The 20,756-nt window shown below is 41.1% G+C and overlaps 1 protein-coding gene across 5 annotated transcripts; it reads right to left on the reverse strand.

The window, feature by feature from the left end:
- Nucleotides 1-774: 774 nt before the first annotated feature.
- fam135a (family with sequence similarity 135 member A) lies at nucleotides 775-16,486 on the reverse strand. Of its 5 annotated transcripts, XR_007114001.1 has the most exons (22): nucleotides 16,167-16,486; nucleotides 14,131-14,260; nucleotides 12,504-12,583; nucleotides 11,932-12,071; nucleotides 11,249-11,319; nucleotides 10,975-11,148; nucleotides 10,718-10,844; nucleotides 9,667-9,820; nucleotides 9,040-9,117; nucleotides 8,634-8,683; nucleotides 7,014-7,172; nucleotides 6,833-6,906; nucleotides 6,539-6,693; nucleotides 4,479-6,429; nucleotides 4,210-4,370; nucleotides 4,019-4,110; nucleotides 3,773-3,870; nucleotides 2,935-3,086; nucleotides 2,708-2,818; nucleotides 2,501-2,614; nucleotides 1,831-2,102; nucleotides 775-896 (listed from the first exon to the last, which is right to left on the reverse strand). XR_007114001.1 is itself a non-coding variant. In XM_047603298.1 (21 exons), the coding sequence occupies exons 2-21, from the start codon at nucleotides 14,205-14,207 to the stop codon at nucleotides 1,897-1,899; spliced, it is 4,221 nt and encodes a 1,406-aa protein (XP_047459254.1). In that variant the 5' UTR covers nucleotides 14,208-14,260; nucleotides 16,167-16,484; the 3' UTR covers nucleotides 775-1,896. The 5 variants fall into 5 exon arrangements, 4 of the variants coding, with proteins under 4 accessions (XP_047459254.1, XP_047459253.1, XP_047459257.1 ...); XM_047603298.1 differs by having other exon boundaries at nucleotides 775-2,102; nucleotides 7,014-7,169; nucleotides 16,167-16,484; XM_047603297.1 differs by having other exon boundaries at nucleotides 775-2,102; nucleotides 16,167-16,483.
- Between the last annotated feature and the right edge of the window lie 4,270 nt (nucleotides 16,487-20,756).

Here is a 20,756-nt window from a genome sequence, read left to right on the forward strand (position 1 = left end):
TTGACACCTGTGTTTTAATTTGTCGTGTTCTTGTATTTTGGTTTATATTATGTGGGCTTTTCTTTATTTCTAATGACCCCACTCTAAGGGAATGAAATGCTGCTTATCAATGGGGCAGTGAACTTTGTGTAGTAATCCTTATTTATAACGGAAAGGAGACCATTTAAAGAGGCTGGATGACTCATTATAAGACTGAAAATACGTGATGACTGGAACAGCAGTCACTACAATCCACTCATCACCACATCTAAGGCTGTTTAAAAAGGGGAATTCTAGAAGTAGAATAAGCACAAAATGTGGCCTCCAAGTGTTATTCTTGGCAATAAAGGCATGGAGATATGCATGACATAAAAGCATCACTATTCAGTGGTGTGAGTGCAAGGGCACCATCAATTGTGCCACATCAGTATAAAGGGAGTAAAGGGAGTTCATCTTCCATCATCTTCTGTTAACAAATCATGTCAGATGTCTGATTAAGTTGAAGTCTAAATCTTTATAATTTGTCAGTGAATTGCTTTACAAATGTTGCAATGGCAAAATACAGTTGTTTTCAAATTAAACGATCAATTTACTCTATTTAGTGAAATAAACTACAGCCTAATGGGAGTGACCAAACCTACACGAAATAATATGTATACATAATTACTTAAGAAACACTCCATACAATCCTTGCGATGACACTGCCACCTGCAGGGCGATTTGATCCATTGCAAAAACAAGCTGAAAACTAAATGAGATGTCTGAGGAATTACTGAAAAAAATGACACCACAGTATCAATTCAAACTTTTAAATCTTTTAGTCACATTTGTCAGACAACATTGTATTAGTAGGTGATGTGAGAGCACTTCAGAGGATTGTTCTCGGAACCTTCAGGAGTGACATCTTCTCTCCAAATCTAGAAATGAGCAGAATGAAGAAAGAAAAGGCATGCAACTTATTTCATAATATGCATATTTAATGGTAGAGTATGATGATATATAAACAACTGTCCAAGAGACATTTCTTAATCCCAACCAATACTTTCCAGTTTAAACATAAATAATCACCAAATTATCAACCACATACTCTCAACAAGTTCTTACTACCCACATGTGCTTGATCATTGCTTAAACCCCTGTAATAAAATGCCATTATGTTGTAGGCAAAGCTTTACTCTCCCAACACCAGGCTGGGTAAATGTGCAGAATGCTGCAATGTCAAGGAACAGCATTAAGTATTAAGACCAAAGCCAAGGCTGCAAAGTCTGAGCAACAATCCTATTTCAAATGTAATCGTCTTTGCCTTTAAAAATGATGGAAAATCTTTGATAAAAAAGTAACTTGTACAAATGACCATTTTCAGTACAAAAGCTTGTAAAATGTAGTAGTGGTGCAAATTAATGCAGTGTCTCTTAATATTGGTGGGAAAACATTTGCAACAGTGAGGACAGTATGTGCAGACTTGACTTGGGCCAGCTCACCAAAACGGCTATTTCATATTCGTAGCAGCTACATTTCCAGTTCGGCATCAAAAATTAATTGATTAACTTGGAGTGAAATTATTAAAAGTACATACATAACACATAAATTAACACTGAAAATATACCATGTGCCGGAGAAATACATTTTCCAACACAGAAAAAAAAAATTAAAATGTTAAAAAAAAAAATGGTAGTAGAAAAAATAAAAATGGTAAAATCCATATCCACTGTGATTGAAATATAAACAATGCAATAAGAAAAACAATGTGAATTTTGAATTTTATGAATTTGTAAAATTAATTGTTAAAAAAAAAACAACAACAACAAAAAAACAAAACAAGGGATAATCTGTATACCATGGTCAGAATACCATTTAGTTGTAGTGAGGTATTAGCGCCGAGTTCCTCTTGTCCAGCCAAACGATTCTGCCACAGCTCTACTGAAAGAACTTGAGGCCTGCAACGAGGAAGAACTTCTCCAGGAAGATCTCAGAATCGAGGACAGCGATGTGGGCAGCCCGGCCGATAAGGGAGTTGGCTGTGTTGGGCAGGGCGTGAATGACATCATATCGCACCAGATTACAGTCTTTGTTCTGAAGTACCGGCAGCAGCAGGTTCTCAATCATTTCTGCATACACAGGACCTGGTACGGACAAGACAGAAACAAGATGAACAGCGGACACTATTCCCAAGACCATTTCAGTGTAACACTTAGTTTGTCGCCTAAGGCAAGTGAATTTAGTCGACACTGCTTTGTGTCAGTCTTGTAATAGACACACGAGGAAATGAAAAAGAAACCGACGAAAGTGTCAAAGTATGAGGAAGCAGGGAGAAAGGGAAGATCTCAATCACATCTGATAAGCAGCAGCAAAAATCTGTTTTGTCGCTGCGACTTGGTGTGTCAGAGCCCTTAGGACCTGCCTTGTTCTGCTTGCCCACTTTTCTCCAATTTAAAACCAGACCATCACCCTCATCAGCCAAAACAACCTTGTCCTGAAAAGTCATGTCAGCGTGTCCACGAGGGATCCTGCTTCCACTCACCTGATTGTTTGTCCTTCAACGCAGTTTTGCACATTTCTATTCGAGCAGAATGATACGGGACGTAGCGATCCTGCAGTGACCCCACCAGCACCACATTCTTGAAAAACTGCAGACCTTAAAAAGACAGAGCAATAGGAAAGTTACACTGGCAATCTTGTGTTTCCAAATACACAGCCCAAATTATTCGGTAGAAACAGCAGAGCTAACCAGATTTCTTGCTGAGCTTATAGAGGAAAGTTTGGCGAGGATCTGAGTGATCACGGCACGTCAGCTGCAGGAGTGACCCTGACTTTTTCCACTTCTGCATGAACCAAAGGCCTAGGAATAAAATGTTAAAGTTATTTAACAGGACCGACACAGGAGATGAAATGAGCGTGGACGCACCTTCATACTAAAGCAACTACCAGTTAGCTGTTAAATGTTTTGAGGTTCACCTGTATTAACCAGAGCAGAGCTGTTGTACAGTGTGCCCAGGTGAGGTCCAGAGAGGGAGAGGAAGGTGTGGAGCCTGCTGAGGTAACATTTGAACCTGGGCCTGGTAAGAACTGAGCGAACTATGAGGTTCCCTAAAGAATGACCAACAAAGCTGCAAATACAAAAGGGAACAAATATTAAACAAAACTTAACTCCGATAATGTCATTGACATGCAACACTAAAATAAATATGCTTCAGTATATTATTAGAAGGTGCTGTAGTAATGTTCACTCCTGTAATGCTCACTCCCACAAAAACACTCCTCTCCAAACCCCAAACTGATTTAAGAGCTATATCATCCCAGTTCCAGGAGAATGACTCCCATCCTACCCCATGTTGAGCTGTATGAGTCAGTGGTTCATTTGATATCTACTTCTACACAGCTAACACCATCACTCTCAACACTTTGGAACTTATTTAAATCCTCAGTGCTTGAAATTTCTGTCAGAGTGATTCACAAATCATAGTCCTGTGTTGCAAACTGTCTTCCCCAAATCTGACTCCCACTCCACTGTTGGCATTAAAATTTTGATTTGTTGCAACAAAGTTAATACACATGTCATGTGTCTGGCTGCAGATAGGAGACACGGCAAATAAAAGATGACAACAAACAACAAACACTCTCAACAGAGAGAGTACAATACTCAGTGTCACAGACAGTTTTATCATTACTTATGCCATCATGCAGCTATTAATTACCAACTGCAGCTATTAATTGTCAATTTACCCTTGAATTCAGTAAAACATGACTATTCTGTCATAATATTCTGACATTTGAATAGAAAGGAACCCATTACCTTATCTTGGACACTGTGAGGTTGTATATTTGAATGTACTGGACTATTTCGTCCAGTAGTCGGTCTGTCATTGACTCAAAGTCAGCAAAGGTATCATTCTAGAGATGAGAAAAATACAAAGGTAGTAATAACAAAACTGCTATAGATGCTACTAACTGACACCTTTAGTACCAATAAATAAATAAAATAAAATACATCAAAAATTGGGTAACCTTGGGTTATCTGATTCAAGACTTATTCCCTTACTTGATTTCTCTCCGACATGAGGAAGTCTATACGAGCACCAGGCAGTCCAAGCTCAAGATAAGTTTTCACCAGTCTCAGATCAGCACTGTTTCCTGCAGCAATAAAGGGAACGAAATGCAACAGTATATTCATTAAAAAGGAAAAAAAAAACCTAATTTATTGCAGAAGTTTTTTGATGGAGGACCTCATACCGTCCAGCCCATGGACACAGACTATGAGGTGGATGCCTTCTTCACAGCTTTCGTCTTCCTCCAAGCTAAAATAGGGCACAGTGGATGCCAGCTCAGGCACCTCGCTGTACAAGAAACCAGGGAGCCTCAGCTGCTTCATCTCTTCCTTGGCCTTGATGAACCTGTACAATTATAATGAAATAAGTTTCATTTGCATGTACCGTGTTGAATCAACAAATCTATGCAAAACATTACGGGAGATTTGAGAAATATTTTGAAGGATGACTCACGCTTTCATCTGTGGTGTGGGTGCACATTCATACCATTGCAGGTTAGAAGAAAGGGAGGTAGAGGAATAGGAAGGTCTTCCCAAGTTATATCCAGCACTGCCGGAGGCTACGTTGGAGCAGATGGGAGCTTTTGATATATCCTTTGTTTCATGGAGGTAGCCAATGCCCAGCTGTTCGAACAAGAGACTCGTCTCTTGAGCTGATGTGTCCCCGACCCCAGTTTGCTCGTCGTCGGCAACACCGTTCACAAAAGCGTAGCCGTCACCTTCCTCGTAGTAACCGTTTTCGATCATCTCATGCTCCGTCTCGTCCTCGTCCTCCTCAACCTGTGGTCCTGCCTGGATCCCCAGCGTGATGGCAGACGTTTCCACAGGGCTGATTTCAGACACGTCTGTGCTAGAGCACGAGCCAAAGTAGTTCTCTACCATCCCGCGTTTCACCAGGTCAGTGCTACTGGTGGCAGAGTTGCTGGAGGGGCAAGCTGTGTGGGGTTCACTACGGGATTCTTTAACAGTCCCAGAGCCGCCTGCTTCCGCTGGTCCGAATTCAGAAATGCCTATTAATTTGGGGTCTGCATCTGTGTCAAAGGCCAGTTTCACCTGGGAAATCTGGGAATCACCTGCGTTAGAATCAAGGTTGCAGGCCACTTCAGTTTTAGCGATATCTCCAGAGAAGACTAAACTCTGCTCTTGCACCAATACACTGGACTTCCTGCCTCGGACTTCTGCTCCACTGGAGCCCCGGGAAGAACCTTCACCCTCATCATCTGAGGGCAAGGAGTTGATGGAAGTGAGAGAGGACTGGACTCCACTAACAGCACTAGTACTTTCTGGGCACATCACTTCTCCCGTCCCACTGGGCTTTTGCACCGTGCTTTGCTGAACAGGTCGCGGTGCGGGGCTCTGGAGAGCCCTCTCAGGTTGCGGGGCTGCAATACCTGATTCGGAGACACCAAGTCCCACGCAGGTCTGCGGTCCCAAAGCGAGCTGAGTAGCAAATGAGCTGGGTTCGCTCTCAATGCCCGAGTCGGAGAGACGAGATGAGACGCTGGGGAGTCGTCCATCTGCCAGTCTGATACAATCGCTCTTTACCTGTATTGAAACCGCACTGGGCTGGCTACGCTGCGCTGCTTCTTTTCCCGGCCTTTCAAACACAGATTCAACCGTAGGCTGTTGCGAGTCACAAAGGTTTGTCTGAGTGATCTCAGGAATATTACTACCAGAAGATCCATCAGTCCGACTGTTTGGAGGAACCACTACTTTATTAGCATGGTATGGGTCCTTGTTACTTGATTTCCCCTCAATTTGCTTGACCCCTACAAACAACTGGGGCAGCTTTGGGCCACTGTGGTCAACTTGCCGATCTTTTTGAATTGGTTGGTTGCATGCAGCAAAAGCCCCAGTACCAGCCTGAGGATTATTCTGCGCGTCCGAGGTGGTAGGAGTTTTAAAAAAATGTTTTTGACAAGCAGCATTAGTTACACTGTTATCCGTGACAGATTCATCAGCGTGGTCTCCAGAAAGTGCTGATGTGGCAACAGAGTCAAAAAAAGAACTGACATTAGTCCTTAAATAACTCGAGTCCCCCTGCAAGGTATCTCGTTCCTCGTCTTGGTTAAGGGGCGGTTCCCCTTCCTTGTACTTTGTGCTGGTGTTGCCATAAGGAGCTTTGAGGTTCTTATAGCCCACCAAAACCACAGAATCCTTGGAGCCCTGTCTTGTCAATTTCTTGGAGTTCTCAGTCTTTGAATTTTTCTTTAGTTTGACTGACTTGCCTTTGGACTTAGGCGGAGGATCAAAGGTGTCTGGCCAGGGGTTATCCATAGGGGTGCATCTTGTTTCAGGTATAGGGCTAGCTGCTGCACTGTAGTCTTTGGCACTGGCCTTGTCGGTTTTACTGGAAACTGAGCCAGTCCTTGTATTGTGCATTCCCAGCCAGGGCCCATCACGATCTTCAGGATGAAACCAAGTTGAAGGAAAAAAAGACAAGAGCATATATTTAGTTTAAAAATGAACATGTACATCTTGTACTAGTAGCAGAGCAGCAATACTGTTAATGACCTTCAGTGATTGAATCCAGATATCTGTCTTCAAAGATGATTGGCAGGGAGCTAACATCTCCATCCAGGTCTGCACATTCCACCGGAAGTGGAGGCAAAGACAAGAAATAGCTGGAGCTTTTTATAGCATTAGTCATCTGTTGGTGACTGTGAGCACTGATGGAGGGACAGATGGAGGAAAGAAGACATTAAGTCAGACAGAGAAAAATAACTTGGAGCAAGCAAATACTGGCCCAGACTTGATGAAAGCGTCACTATATTCCGCAATCAAGGCAAACATGTCTGTGCAACTTACTGCAGCTCCTGATAAGCCAGCGCAGATTGTCTCGGATGTTCGAGACAAAAGAAAGCTTCAGCAAACCGCCTCACCTGTGATAACACCACATATACATTAGGATTCCATAAATTCAACGGAGGTTTTATCATTGTCGAAAAATAACTAGTTTGGTGCTTACGTCTGTAGACTTTAAACTCACCCTTAGTGTATGGTGCTCCATAGCTAGTAGGGCAGCAACATGTTCCTGCAGGGAGACAACTTCCAGGAATTGTCCCCAGAGAGCCATGAGCAGAGAGCAAAGCTGAGCCAGATTCATATTTACTAGTTCTGCTAGCTCGTCAGGAGACTCCGCTTTCTGCTAAAAGTACAAAGACACAAGTCAGCCAACAGGGGGCCCTAGTTAGCAAATTTCTCTGAACATAGTATAACACAATGACACTTTGTTTTGATGATATGTAAAGCAGTTTCATTTGAAGTCACAAAAATAAATTCAACCTATTTCCTTTCCAGACTCAGTCTAACCCAATATAACAAGGCTATATTTGGAGATGAGGTGCAAGTCACTAAAGCATGTAAGAGTTTCCTGACTTGCACAATCCACCTCCATCATCATCTACAAAAAAAAAAATCACAGTCAAAAGTCATTACAGTTCTTCAAAATATTCTCAGTTGTCACAATAATCTAAAGAGGGCTGAAATGTCAGCACTCGAGAAAACCCTGAAGACTGGTTATCTCATTCACACAATTGCACAATTGCAAAATGCTTTAAAAACTGCTTTTAAATGGCATTCTATCAACTATGAAGCAACATCTCATTGCCTGCCAATGTGCTGACAAATTCTGTAGCAGGACGTGGGACTCAGTAGAATCGCTCAGAATATGCTGACACACTTTGAGTAACTTGGTGTAATAAATCAACCTTAACTCCAGTTAAAGCTTTCTGTGCACCTCATTTTCACTTAGTGCTTAGCTGCCATATGCAATAATTCTATACCCCTAGATGTAATTAAACACATAAAACCAATCAGGCATAACATTATGACCACTAACAGAAGAAGTAAATAACATTGATCATCTTGAAACAATACAATTCTGTTGGGAAACGTCTGGACCTGGCATTCATGTGGATGTTGCTTAAACATGTACCGATCCACCTAGGCCAGACCAGGTACCCCCACCCCATAGTAATGACACTCCTTGATGGCAGCTACCCCCAACAGGATGCACACACAAAAACAGTTTATGAACAAGGTAAAATAAAATGATCTGTTGACCTGGCCTCCAAATACAAGAGATCCCAAACTAATCAATCATCTGTGGGATGCGCTGGAACAATCCTGACCCACAAGGCCCTCAACAAATAGGACCCAAATGAGCTCATTAATGAAATTCTGTAGCCAGACACCACAGGACACCCTCAGATGGCCCATGTCCATTCTACGATAAGTCACAACTGTTTTGGAGGCACCTATACAATATTAGCAGAGTGTATACAGACTTTATTCCCTCAAGTCAACAAAGGGCTCTGTCCTGCTAAATAAAACAAATACAATGTCACACACACACACACCCAAACTCCAGCTAATCTTCCATCTGCTTCTATCATTCATGCAATTCAACAAGCGTGAGCAATTCTATTAAGTAAAGACTTTTTAGCTTGGCAGCTACTTTCACACGTCACCCTATCATTTACCAAGTTAACTCCCTTGGTCGTGATGCAAGTTTGCTGATGTGCCCTGCAAGTTGCTTCCTATAAATAAAAATAATTCGCTTCACCAGCCACTCAGGGGAAATTAGACAGAAATGAACCGATCTTACCTTGACTTGTTCACATAACTCAGTTAGACGGGCCTCTAAGTCAAGTTGCTCTAAGGAGGCAGAAAAGCAGTATGGGTAAGATTCATCATTGTAAGTCATCGAGGAATCATACAGAAAACTTCAGAACATGCTGAATAAGAGAGTTGTGTCAGAAAGCAGCAGTTCCAGAAAGACTTTTTATATGACATGACCAGAGCAGGCCAACCAGTTTTACACTACCAATGAAAGTCTTTGACCAAAGCCTAGTCATACAGACGGAAAGAACGGTGAATATATATATAAATATATATCTCAGTTTTCACGGAGAGGAAAAATGGTGTCTTCTACAAGAAGGAAACTTGAGTGAAGAGGAAAAAAGGGAAAGAAAGGAAGGTTGATTTGAGGTACGATAAGGGTTGGGACATACCTATGTAGACGTGTCTTTGACTTCGGGGATAGGGTCTTCTGAGTACTCGCTCATATAGGACTTGCATGCTGGGCTTGGCTAGTAAGATTGCACATATAGGGATATTTAACCTTTCTTGGTTGTCTAGGATGGATTAATATCTGTCCGCTTGCGAGGATTAGGTTTGATGGGCTTTAGTAACAACAGTGATTTGTGTCGGGCTTTAGGCTACTGGTTAAGAGACTTTTCTAGTGAGTGCAAGTATGATTTTGTAAAAACAATGAACTAAGATTTGTTAGTTAGAACCTGAAAACAACTTTCTGCTTGTGTAATCTGTTTGAAAGGGTAGAACGTGGTGATGTGAGGGGATCTGATGAAATGAAATGAGATCACAGCAAACTGATATGCAACAAACACAGATACTGAAAAGAAAAAAAAATTGTGCACATCAAAAATGAATAACATATACAGTATATTGCAAATACGTGCTTCTTCTTTGTGCTTGTAAGTACAACTAAAAAAAAGACAGTGTGCAAAAACAAAGATTCCCCTACATCTTACGTCGGGGGTTTAGGATATTATTTCTTTAGAACCTGTAGTAAGGCCCCGCTCTGATACGAGCTGATGTGAAGGTACAATGTGGCATACCGAGTTCCATGCGATGGGAGGAGGGCAGGTCCTTGGTGATAGACGTAAAGTAGTCAAAGAGCCCCCGGTAGGCCATTAGGAGATTGGAGCAAAGGTTATGGTGCAGACTGAAAGCATGCTGCAAACAGGGGTCAGACACCAGGAACGTCCTGCCCTGGGAAATCACAAAAAAAGACAGAGCAGATATTATAAATGATTTAATTTGTTGAAACAATAATAATGTTGTTCTTGACTTGAAGACCTGCCATCAGAACACACACACTCTCACACACAGGAACATGATGTGAAAAGTTATGGGTTTAGATTATTTTTCTGCATTGAAGCTACAAAATGAATGGTCAGAAACTGTGGAACAAAGTGGAACAAAAACAAATCCATTCTTACATAACAGTCATAATAGTCATGAAGAGGCATGTTTTGCATAACTTTGATATTTAAAAACTGATAAATGCTGCTAGTTACTTTTAGACATATTGTGTATGGAATATGTACATGTAAATGGTTCATAGCTACGTCTTCATAAATCCCTGCAGTGGAATGAAAAGTGGTCGATGGCTTGTCATTTCAAAGCCGCCTGTAAGTGATGCATCACGGACCGATGAGGTTAAGTGCCTCTGGTGCCTGAATGACTCTGGGATACTATGGCATCTCAAGAAAAGCTATAGCTGGGAAGGAAAATTACTTCTGGGTAAATGGGATCTTGATCTGATAGTTTCTTTTTCTTCTGACCTGTGTATCTACTCGTGTTTTAAATTCAGAGAACGTAACACTCACTCCATTACACTATGTTCATGTATTAATCAAAGACTATTTCTGGCAGGCTCTTTTTTCCAACTACGTTTTTTTTTTTTTTTATCTGTGATGACAAAAGAGTTGCACAAAGTATTTTTAGGTGTATGAAAGTCATTTATTTTGAGCCAGTGTTTAATTTAGCATACTGTAGTGCGGCAACTCGTAAAATGATATGATGTAAAATAGCTCCAAGCATCTACAAATACATAAAGCAAAAGTTCCAAATACATTTATGTTGCTATGAAAGGGTTTCACTTACATCTGGTGATACTTGCTTGACATAACTGCTGCCGAACACCACGCTCTCCAGAGGCGGGATGACAGAGTCTTTGCTCTGTGCTGGAGCGTTGCGGTTTAACCATGTGGTCTTCACAGGCCGAGGGAAACTAGGTAAACACGTGTAAGATCAAGGTAATCAACACAAGAATCTAAAATCCTGTGTCATGTTCAATTTAAGTTCAAATTTAACAGTTCTACTATTTACTTAAAGCTTTTTTGGTGTGAAACATATCTGACCTAATAAGCGGCTGATGCAGTGCCACGAGAGAGGCATGGATAGCTACAGAGATGACAGATAGGTGGAAGTAGTCAAACATGACATTGATGTGTTGGTGGATGCCTCGCTGAAGGCTAAAGTGCAAACGAAGTGTGCGGCCACTGATGTTCTGTAGCGTTCCCGGATCATCTGGCCTGTAGAAATGATATAACAAGGACAGGAGCCACATTTACATAGAATATGCAAATATCAAATTTACCACACACTGTATAGTTAAAATATCGCAACACTTACGTGTAATCACCATCTGTGAAATATAAATCCAACAAAAGCTGGAAATCCATGTCACTGAGGGACTCTTCCACCTGGGGATAATGAAACACGACTTCAGAGCCTGCATGCGAAAGCGAGAGATGTCTCGGGCTGATACGCAAGTTCTGTATGATCTGATACATTTCAAAGTCCTTTGTTGTTGCGACCTGTGCCCCAAGGAAGCACCTGCAGTGCAAAACTGTCCAGCGCATTCAGTTAGAACAGAGAAAGAAAACACATTTGCTTTTGAAGCAAATTAACTGTAAAGTAGCACAAAATATTCAAAAAAGAAAAATCACTTTGTTCCAATTTCCACAATATTTTGCAGGTGCATCGTGCTCCTAAATGTGCTGCTTTTGATTGAAGATGGATCTGGATTTCGAAATTGTGTTCATACGTGTGTTAAAGAAAGACTGTCCACACTTACTACTTTGTCTTACCATTTTACACACACAACAGTATGGGACATAACCTAAAAACACAATAGAAACCCATTTGAGAAAGCCTACAATACAGACCATATTCTACTGTCAAACTAAACTGAACTGGCATCTAATGCACAGGTACTTTACAACAAGCAGACAGAGAAAAGTAACATCACATGAAAATATAAGACCAGATAATATTTTAGATTAAACCCATCCACCGCTCTTTCTTAAACTCACCTTCTTCTCGTCTAGCAGCATCATCACTTTGAAGAGGAGGACATCGTTGACTACGACCTCTTCGTTCTTATAGAGGATTTGGAACGTTTTGCTGCAGATGACGTCGTCCTGGACTGAAGCTGGAAACGCCAGGTCGGAGCCTGGACGAAAACACAAAGTCATCCACAATATGCCACCGTTTCTTATGCAGCCTGATTAATAAACCTTTGAGCACTACAATTATCACTTGTCTGAATGTTCCAGCTTATTTATAACAAAAAAAAGAAGAAGAAAAGAAGAAATTGTGGTCGCTAAGGGGCTGAGGCCTATGCACGAAGCCTGAGAGATATATAGAGAATGAGAAGTGGCTGAATGACACAAACCAGTTTGCTACTAGCTCTGAGTCAGCTAAACAATCAGTAAACCTAATGTGCACACATTTTCCCTGATAATGTGCTAACATCTCAGAGCTGAAAATGGAATACCTCACGTATAAGAATGACTTTTATCTGAATTTGTGTCTGTTTTATCTGGATCACTTCAAACTAAAGACCATGTTTGTGACTGACTAAACTGTACTCCTCTTAATTTACCTCCCGGGTGAAGAAGACTGGTCTCAACTTTGTGTGGGACGCGGGGCGGCACCTTAAGACTGGCACGCATCTGGTAGAACCTGCAAACGGACACACGTGTTTTTAAAATGAGACCAGATATGAAAAACTAGCACGGCCCCCGAACATTTTCAGAAGCTCCGGGAAAGACGAACAAACCGCGCAGGTTACCTCCAATTGCCTCCACTTGTAAAAGGACACTAACCCTTTCATGAATGAATAATGGGCACTTTCTTTAGCAGTCACTCATGTAGTAAACCTGAGCTCTTAAAGCACTGATGAGTCAGGGGCTTTGAGCCGGAGTTTTTATCTCAGCACATCGAGGTATCGTTACACTGCTGCTGTAAAAAAAGACTTTTCCACGAGCGCTGAAACTGTACAGTTTAAACAACGCATAAAGTTTTCCCCTTTTAGTTTTCCGTGAAATGTGTCCGTTTTGAGTAAAAAATGCCAGATGTTTACAAAAAAACATAGCTAGATGGGTGAAGTTTTTGCTTTAATTGACAAGATTAGGGAGGATCAGGGAGGGAAGCATCCACCACAGTGCAACAACTAGAATCATATCAGGAAGCAGGAAACAACAAACTCAAGGTGAAATCTTAGCTGCATTTACTTAAAGCTGAGTTTATATGTTGTTAGTTTTAACACACCTGTGTAATCTCTTCTTTACATCTGAGATTTTTGTTGTGCAGGCAGTAGCCCGCTGCTCCGATTGTACACACTAGAATATGAATGAATGGATGGGTCAAAAACAGTTTCCCCATATGAGATCAATACAGCAACAAATTATTTATTATGTACTCATTTCATCCCATTTTCTAAAACGAATATCAAACTGAATATAGAGGGATAAAATAATCATTGCAACCTCAAAAATTGCATTGATTGGCTGTTGTTGACTGTTGTACGAGTCAATTATCCTTTACAGAACTGTCTGACTATAAAACGTTTGTCAGAAAAACATTAGCTGTGTTTGTTTATCCAAGATTTGTTTGATGACACATTAGCTTAGCAAAGTCAAGTATTTTTATGTTTCAGTTAACCAACAATTTTACTATCCCTCCAGCGCTATGGTAATCAAGATGCAAATTTAACTAAAGCGAGTCCACCTGGTGCACTGCACTGCATTTCTGTCAAGTTATACAAGTTGTTTACAGGGCAATTTTTAAACATTGCTGTGTTAAAGCATTTAATGCTGGATCTTTACCTCAGACACAAACCACTTTACATGCTGAATGAAAATCAACCATAATCACATTGTAACAGACGGAAAAAAAAAAAAAAAAAGAAGCTTGGTTTGCATATGTAAAACAGTTCACACAAGCATTTTCAAAGCTGCGAGTACAAAGACTGTTTCTGAAGGCCCTGAATGTCTTAACAAGATTACCAACTGTTGTCCCCGATTGCCTGGGACACTCAAGAGAGAACAACCCGGTCCTCTTGTACTACAAAAGCTTTTTCAACTCCCTTCAAACGCCGTCGAAGCCGAGCTATTTGTATTAGCAAGGTAAACATATCTGTGTACACCTTATTGGTACAGCGTTCATGAATATGTTGGCAACGTATGAACACAATATTACATTTGCAGAAACAATAAAATAAAACTCACCCTCTTTGGAACAGGTCCACATTGTAGAACTTGTGGAGCTCCACAGAGAACTCCACTGTGGCCTGAACTTCAGACATCTTAGTCTCTACGGGCGGATGTGCCTTACATCATATGGGATACACTTGTGGGCCTGCAGGCAAAAGTAATCAAATTCATCATTTCAGCTCCAAGAAAAAAAAAAGAAAAAAAAAGAGAGAGATCTGGGTCACAGCAATCATTTCTTTTGTAAAACCTCTCTATTTTATTATATCCACTGAGGTTGCACTGATAAATAACAGACCGGCACTTAACTTAAAAAGTTACAAAAGTTACAGTTCCCTTAGATATATAACACCAAGTTTGGTTCTTCAAAAATAGGAAGATTTTAATTAAAAGAAAACGTCGACTTCATCACATTTGAGAATACATAAGACACGTGCATAAGGTCTACACGTCTACATGTCTAAATGGTTGACAATGCAAACAATTGCAGCATTAGCGTGAAAGAAATAAAGGGAAAGTGCTATTAATAAGATAACATAATAGGCTTGAAACACAATATGGTTGTGTCCAAAATAAAGAGACAACCTGGGTTATTTAATGGGAACATATTTAGCTCGGGACCTAATTAAAGAAAATGTCACATGGTTATTTTTGGTCGCAGCCGAGGCAAAATAAAGCTGGCAAAAACAACCATACAGACGTTCCCTGAATTAGTCATGTATGAAATGAATAAGTCATTCGCTGAGAAACAGCATGGAGTTGTGTTCATGCCAGTGAAAACCAATGAAGCACACACGCAAAAAAAAAAAAAAGCCAACACGAATACGACCTCATTGACACGGACGCAAGGACTAATGTGCCGAGTTAAAGTCAAAATTTGCCTACATTCCTGGAAGAAGTGATCCTTGAAAGCCGTCCGTTATAAACAAATTGGGCACAGGACAGAGAACCAACAAGGTCACCAGAGTTTCAATGTCATAAATGAAGAGGCTTGTCTCCCTTTATGACCTTATGGGAACGACTTAATTGTTGTTTAACAAAACGTGACGCAAGGGAATCGACTCAGCTGAATAAATCAAGCAACCAATTTCAATTTATACTAGGATGCAGACCCCACACAGATGGCATGAAAAAGAAAGACAGCATGCTGTATAATAAGACAGTTTTCTAGTAAATATTTACACAACCTCGGCTCGAAAGTGTCAATACAAATGAGCAACTTCCAGCTGAGTAACATGATAGATTTTTATCACCATGAAGGACTCGTGTTGAGTTTAGGGGTGGTGGGAGCAACTGGTTTACCAGGTTTGGTCTTCGAGTAGAAGATCTTTGTCCGAGGATGTAACACTACACTACATAAAAGCTATTAATAGGTTAATTATAAAGCAAGGCGTTGACTGTCTGGAATGCTGAAATGTCGCTGTCATTGTAAAATTCTGCCACAGATCAATGCACGTCCAGTCATTATTTATTTTACAATAGATTAGACAAAAAAAATGTTAGATGGAGAAACCGACCACGAAGCAAAAGAAGACACTTCCCTAACCTGACCTAACCAAACGCCGGCGATTGCCGACAAGGAACTGAAAAACGACACTTAGAAGAAAACCCCAAGCCACTTCGGGGAAAGTACAATTGAAGCGTGTAGACTTGTAAAAAATAAATATATATATATTTATATATATATATGGCACAAGGCCTTGACAGACATCGGCGGGTGATTTATGCCTTTGAAAGAATGAGCAGCTCACATCCCACACACGTATAGACCCGTTTACAAAGAGCTGTTTCAAGTTGTGGCGAAAAGGTTTTGATACACTTGGAGTAGATTACACAGGTCCCCGGCTGGTGGGCTGAATCTCTGCTTACAGGTTGGCAGCTAACAAAACATTTCCCCCCCACGGGCCCTACAAATATAAGGTACGCCTCGACACAGACATGATATAATTGAAGAAAAAAAAACAACAACCCCAAAACACAGCTGCACCCCTTCACGGCTAATGGGCTAGCGGTAACAGTTAGTGACAGGTAACAGACGAGCTAACGTTACTCACCATGGCGCTGGCAGGCTAACATTAGCGGCTAACCAACGTTAGCTCCAATCTGAGTCGCCTCGTCGTTCTTTTTCGCTGCGAGGTGCCGACTGAATGAATACACCGCCCCGTCGACTATTTCACTCCCCTCCCTGGCTACTTGTATAGGCCCTGAAAGCGAAACACAGAGTCGACTGACGACGAAGCTACATCTCTCTCTCTCTCCCTCTCTCGCTCTCGCTCTCTCTCTCTGTGGGCAGGAGTGTGTGTGTGTGCTAAGCGTCAAAGCTAACTGTGCTCAGTGCGAACTGAGGAGCTGCTCCAACTGTGCGTAACACACATAGCTGAGACGCAGCTGACGCCATGCAAAAATTCACAGATGCACACCTGTAAATGAGACACTGGGAAGTAATAACAACAATATTAATAGTAATAATAATACGATATGATATAAAAGCTTTTATACACACATGCAAACATCTTGTCACAATACGCATGCCACAAGCAATACGTATAAGGTTTTAATTGTCAGGTCCAGTGGCGGTTCTAAGTTGAATGGTGCCCTGGGCGAGATCACCTTGTGCCCCCCTCCACCCCAGACACCCTTGTCCAGTAAGTAAGTAGAAAGACCCAGAGGTGAACTGTACCCCGCCCCCTCCTCCCCCAGCACACCTCTCTTCTGCAGCTGCCAATTCCCCACACATACCTTGAGTTGATGGATAAATAAAAATAATAATAATCATAACAAAGACAGAGAGAGACCCAGCGCAAGATACTAATTTACCCATGGACATTGCGGAGATCTATTGGAATCTACTGGAAAGTCTTTCGAAAAATAAGGTCAGACACATTATTATACATTATGTACTTTCAGTTTCACCTTAGATGTGCTAAGATGTGCACCCAGCAACATCACACACTATTTCCCATTAAAACAACAACAAAATTGTATATTTTTCTATGATTATCTCTTTTTTTTCTTCTTTTTTTTTCAGACAGTGTTTTCAGTGGTGTTTTCAGTGGGAGTGGTCAACTCTCCACTCTTCAAGTCTATCTGTTGTGTCCCAAATGACGCTGGGGTCTAGGTCCTGGCAGGGGTGCAAAGTTGTTTTTTGTCCTTTGTGCTGCTCGTGTCGCCCCCTGAAAAATGCCACCCTGGGTGGCTGTCCACTTTGCCCATGCCAAGAACCACATGGTTAGACTATGTAGGCTGATTGCTGCATATGTCATTAATGCAGCCTGCTAGCATTAAGTGAAAGTAAAGCAACATGTGAAGTGAAAGAGGAACAGTGTTATTGTCTACAGTATGTGGACATAGTTCTCAGTATATATTTAAGTCCAATTCCTTTTTTGTGTTACAAGCAGTCAATCATTTTATTGGCTTATTTATAGCCACAATGCGGAAAGCCATCATAAACTGTGCACAATCCACTGCACAATTAATGCTGCATTCCATTTAGGGGAGGTCCTACTTTGTGCATTCTGGTTCATTGTCAGAGTTTTCTAGGGCGCCTAATGGAACTGAGCCAACAATGACACACCAGTGCCTTCCCTACCGTGACAAATCTAAATATCTGCTGTAAAAAGCCGAATTTATCTCTTGAATCAAGTGTAGAATAGCAGGATGCAGGGAAAAGGTGTGTGTTTGTGTGTCTGTTTCTTATTCCCTCGTACTAACATTTCACTAATGGAAAGCCGAGTCTCCTGATTATCAACACAATAACACAATGCATTTCCTGAGATTCTTGATGTTAACACTACAATGAAAAATACAGGTCCTGGAAATTTATTGCTTCCCTGCAAAAGAATTTCCTTTGCCTCTTGGCCTGACTGAACAAACACACCTTGCTCGCTGAGTCTTGTTTTGAAGTTTGGACAGCAATAGAAACGATTCTGTCTAAATACCATGCAACCATAGAGATCACCAAGAATGTAGATCCCAAAAGTGCAACAAAAGGAAGCTGCTGCATTTTTGTTCTTAGTCATTTGATATTACATATAGTAGATAAGTATGAATATACCCACACATTGGATAGAGTGCTGTGACTGTATGCCTGTAACATTTAGTCAAAGGTGGGTGCAGGAGAGCTCTGGTAGGATGCAAAGTTGACACTGTGGAGACTGTTGACTCACTCCCCCAAATAAATGACAACAGTCAGTCCTATAAGAGAGCTCTCGCTGTGACCTGAAGTCGTTCACTGCTGCAGAGTTTCGTTCGCTCCTAGACACAAATCCACAAAAGCACCACGTTTTTTCTTCATTTTTACATCAAGCTATGAAATGGGAGGAGTCAAAAGGTACGTATTTTACTAACAAATGTGTTTCTCACTCAAAATGATTTCATTGTTAAGAGATTTTTCATTTGATTGCATTCCAGAAATATCCTTCTGTACTCACTGTGCTGCTGCTATGTGATGCCAGAATATCTCTGTACTGGACTTCATTCTCAGAGTGAGTAATGTTCTGCACTGCATGGTGCAACTGCTGAGATAATGATAACGTGACTTATGTTTCTTTTTGCTGAAGCTATTCTCTGTGGCTGACTGTGTTGTGGCTCTTCAGATATTGTTTTGTTGAATATGTATGCAATGATTTCTATGGAGATCTGTTTGCCTTTTCATGTTGCAGACCTTTATTTATACCCAATAGATTCTGCTTATTGACATTTATTGACATTTATTTAATGGTTTTATGAAGGACATTATCACATTACATTATCTTGTCTTCTTGTCTTCCCTCTATACGGTTTGCATTTCCTATCTATATTTTATGACATGTATCCTGTATGTGGGTCTGTATTGCAGTAGTAACACTGCAGGGTTATGAGGTCCAGCTGTGTCTGTATAGATTCAGCAATGCACTAAAGGCTCAATGGAAATGCTACAGTTTCAACCCTGAACCATACATTTGAACAGCATCACATGGTCCATACAATACCCATTTTGACATATGAAAAAGAAGAAATTGTTGTATCCAAATCATTCATTCAAACTTGATAAAGACCTTTAAGGGCCTATCCAGATGTGTAAAAACATGCAAATCTAGAGCTCAAGTGTTAAAGAGGAAACCACACACAGTCCACGACAGCCTAATATTTATTCAAGGCAGCGGTGCAGCTTTCCAAACACTGAGCTTTTATTATCTCCCCCTCCACACACACGCACACACACACACACACACACACACACACACACACACACACATAGTTTGACTACTAACAGGCTGCTTTCTTTTTCTCTATCTTGCAGCTGTGAGATTTTCATCTCAAGTCGGTATTCATATGGAGCAGCAGTCTATGTGCCCTCAGGTCAGCATCGGGGCAGATCATTTTCCAGGTGGATTCATATCATCTTGCATATATTATGTAATATAAACATATAAACCTAAAAATAAAATGTAGATACAGTATATTTACAAATAGTACAGATATAGCCTACAATTTAGTATAACTGCAAGTAAAGACATAAAAAAAACCCACAATGTATATACATTACCTGCAAAGAGTGATTATGGGCATATTTTAAGAGCTTAATAAAATGAAAATATGTAGCTATATGGTCGTTATCATGCAGAAGAATCTCCTCCACATCCTGAGGGACTTTTGCAAACCCTTAGAGAGGATTTTGTATTCAACCACTCTTCTTCTGTGCCTGCACCCTCAGGATTTTATATTATGTCCCAGTTCCACATCGCTGAGCTGGCGAGAAGGGGCACTGTTAAAAAGGTTGCTGGGCCATCGCCTCGGGATGTTGCGTATCAAATAGGGCCGGCTTTCAACTTCAGAATCAACACAAGGTAATTCCAGGTGGTAAAAATGCACAAGTGAACACCGACATCTAGTGGTTAAGACGCAACGGTACTGTTTACCCTGTCCATGGTCCTGAATGGAAAGTTTTGACATTTTCTGAGCCACTTTTTAACACGATTTAAACAGTTGCTGCACGGATGTGATATTTGACACACTTAATAAAATGATTTACCTTACAGAATAAACCCTGACTTTAATGAATGACACGATCTATGCTTATTTGATAGCAGTTTGACGCATAAATAAATCCTTACTAGATTATTGATTTTTATATGAAGATGTAGTTAAGTGGTTTAATAATCCATAATTTATGTTTCAGATCTGCTTATCCACTTGGGCTGCCAGAGGAGTTTGTCTTTGTGGCTGTGCTGCGCATGAGTGGCAGCACTATTACTAAAAACTGGAATATTTGGCAAATGCAGGACGTAAATGGCCAGGAACAGCTGGCCGTCAGGCTCAATGGGGAGTCCAGGTCTCTGGAGTTTACCTTCACATCGCTTAACGCCGGGAGGCAGACTGTTGTCTTCAGCCCCCTGGGTTCTCTCTTCAATGACCAGTGGCACAGGGTGTTACTGGAAATCAGCAGGCACTCCGTAGCCCTTTTCGTGGACTGCGTCATGATCGGTTCCAACAATATTCCACTCCGACAAAAAATCAGTCTGGACGGCTTCACGTTGGTAGGAAAGCTCAAGGACAACCCAGTGATGGCTGTTCCGGTACGTGCAACCACCTACTGGCCTTCATATAGCTCAGTCCACAGTAGTTTAGATCTGATTGGTGGAGGAGAGTGGGTGCTTAAGGAA

This window comes from Mugil cephalus, chromosome 13 (genome assembly GCF_022458985.1).
Source record: "Mugil cephalus isolate CIBA_MC_2020 chromosome 13, CIBA_Mcephalus_1.1, whole genome shotgun sequence".
Classification (NCBI taxonomy): domain Eukaryota; kingdom Metazoa; phylum Chordata; class Actinopteri; order Mugiliformes; family Mugilidae; genus Mugil; species Mugil cephalus.

What these genes read in the sequence shown, in the direction of transcription:
- fam135a (XM_047603297.1), bottom strand. Translation starts at nt 14,207, where the DNA reads ATGTCTGAAGTTCAGGCCACAGTGGAGTTCTCTGTGGAGCTCCACAAG. An exon ending in GTGGACCTGTTCCAAAGAGG is followed by an intron (nt 12,584 to 14,130) that starts GTGAGTTTTATT and finishes GTCCGTTTGCAG; the next exon opens with GTTCTACCAGATGCGTGCCA. An exon ending in CTCCCATCGCATGGAACTCG is followed by an intron (nt 9,118 to 9,666) that starts GTATGCCACATT and finishes CAATCTTACTAG; the next exon opens with CCAAGCCCAGCATGCAAGTC.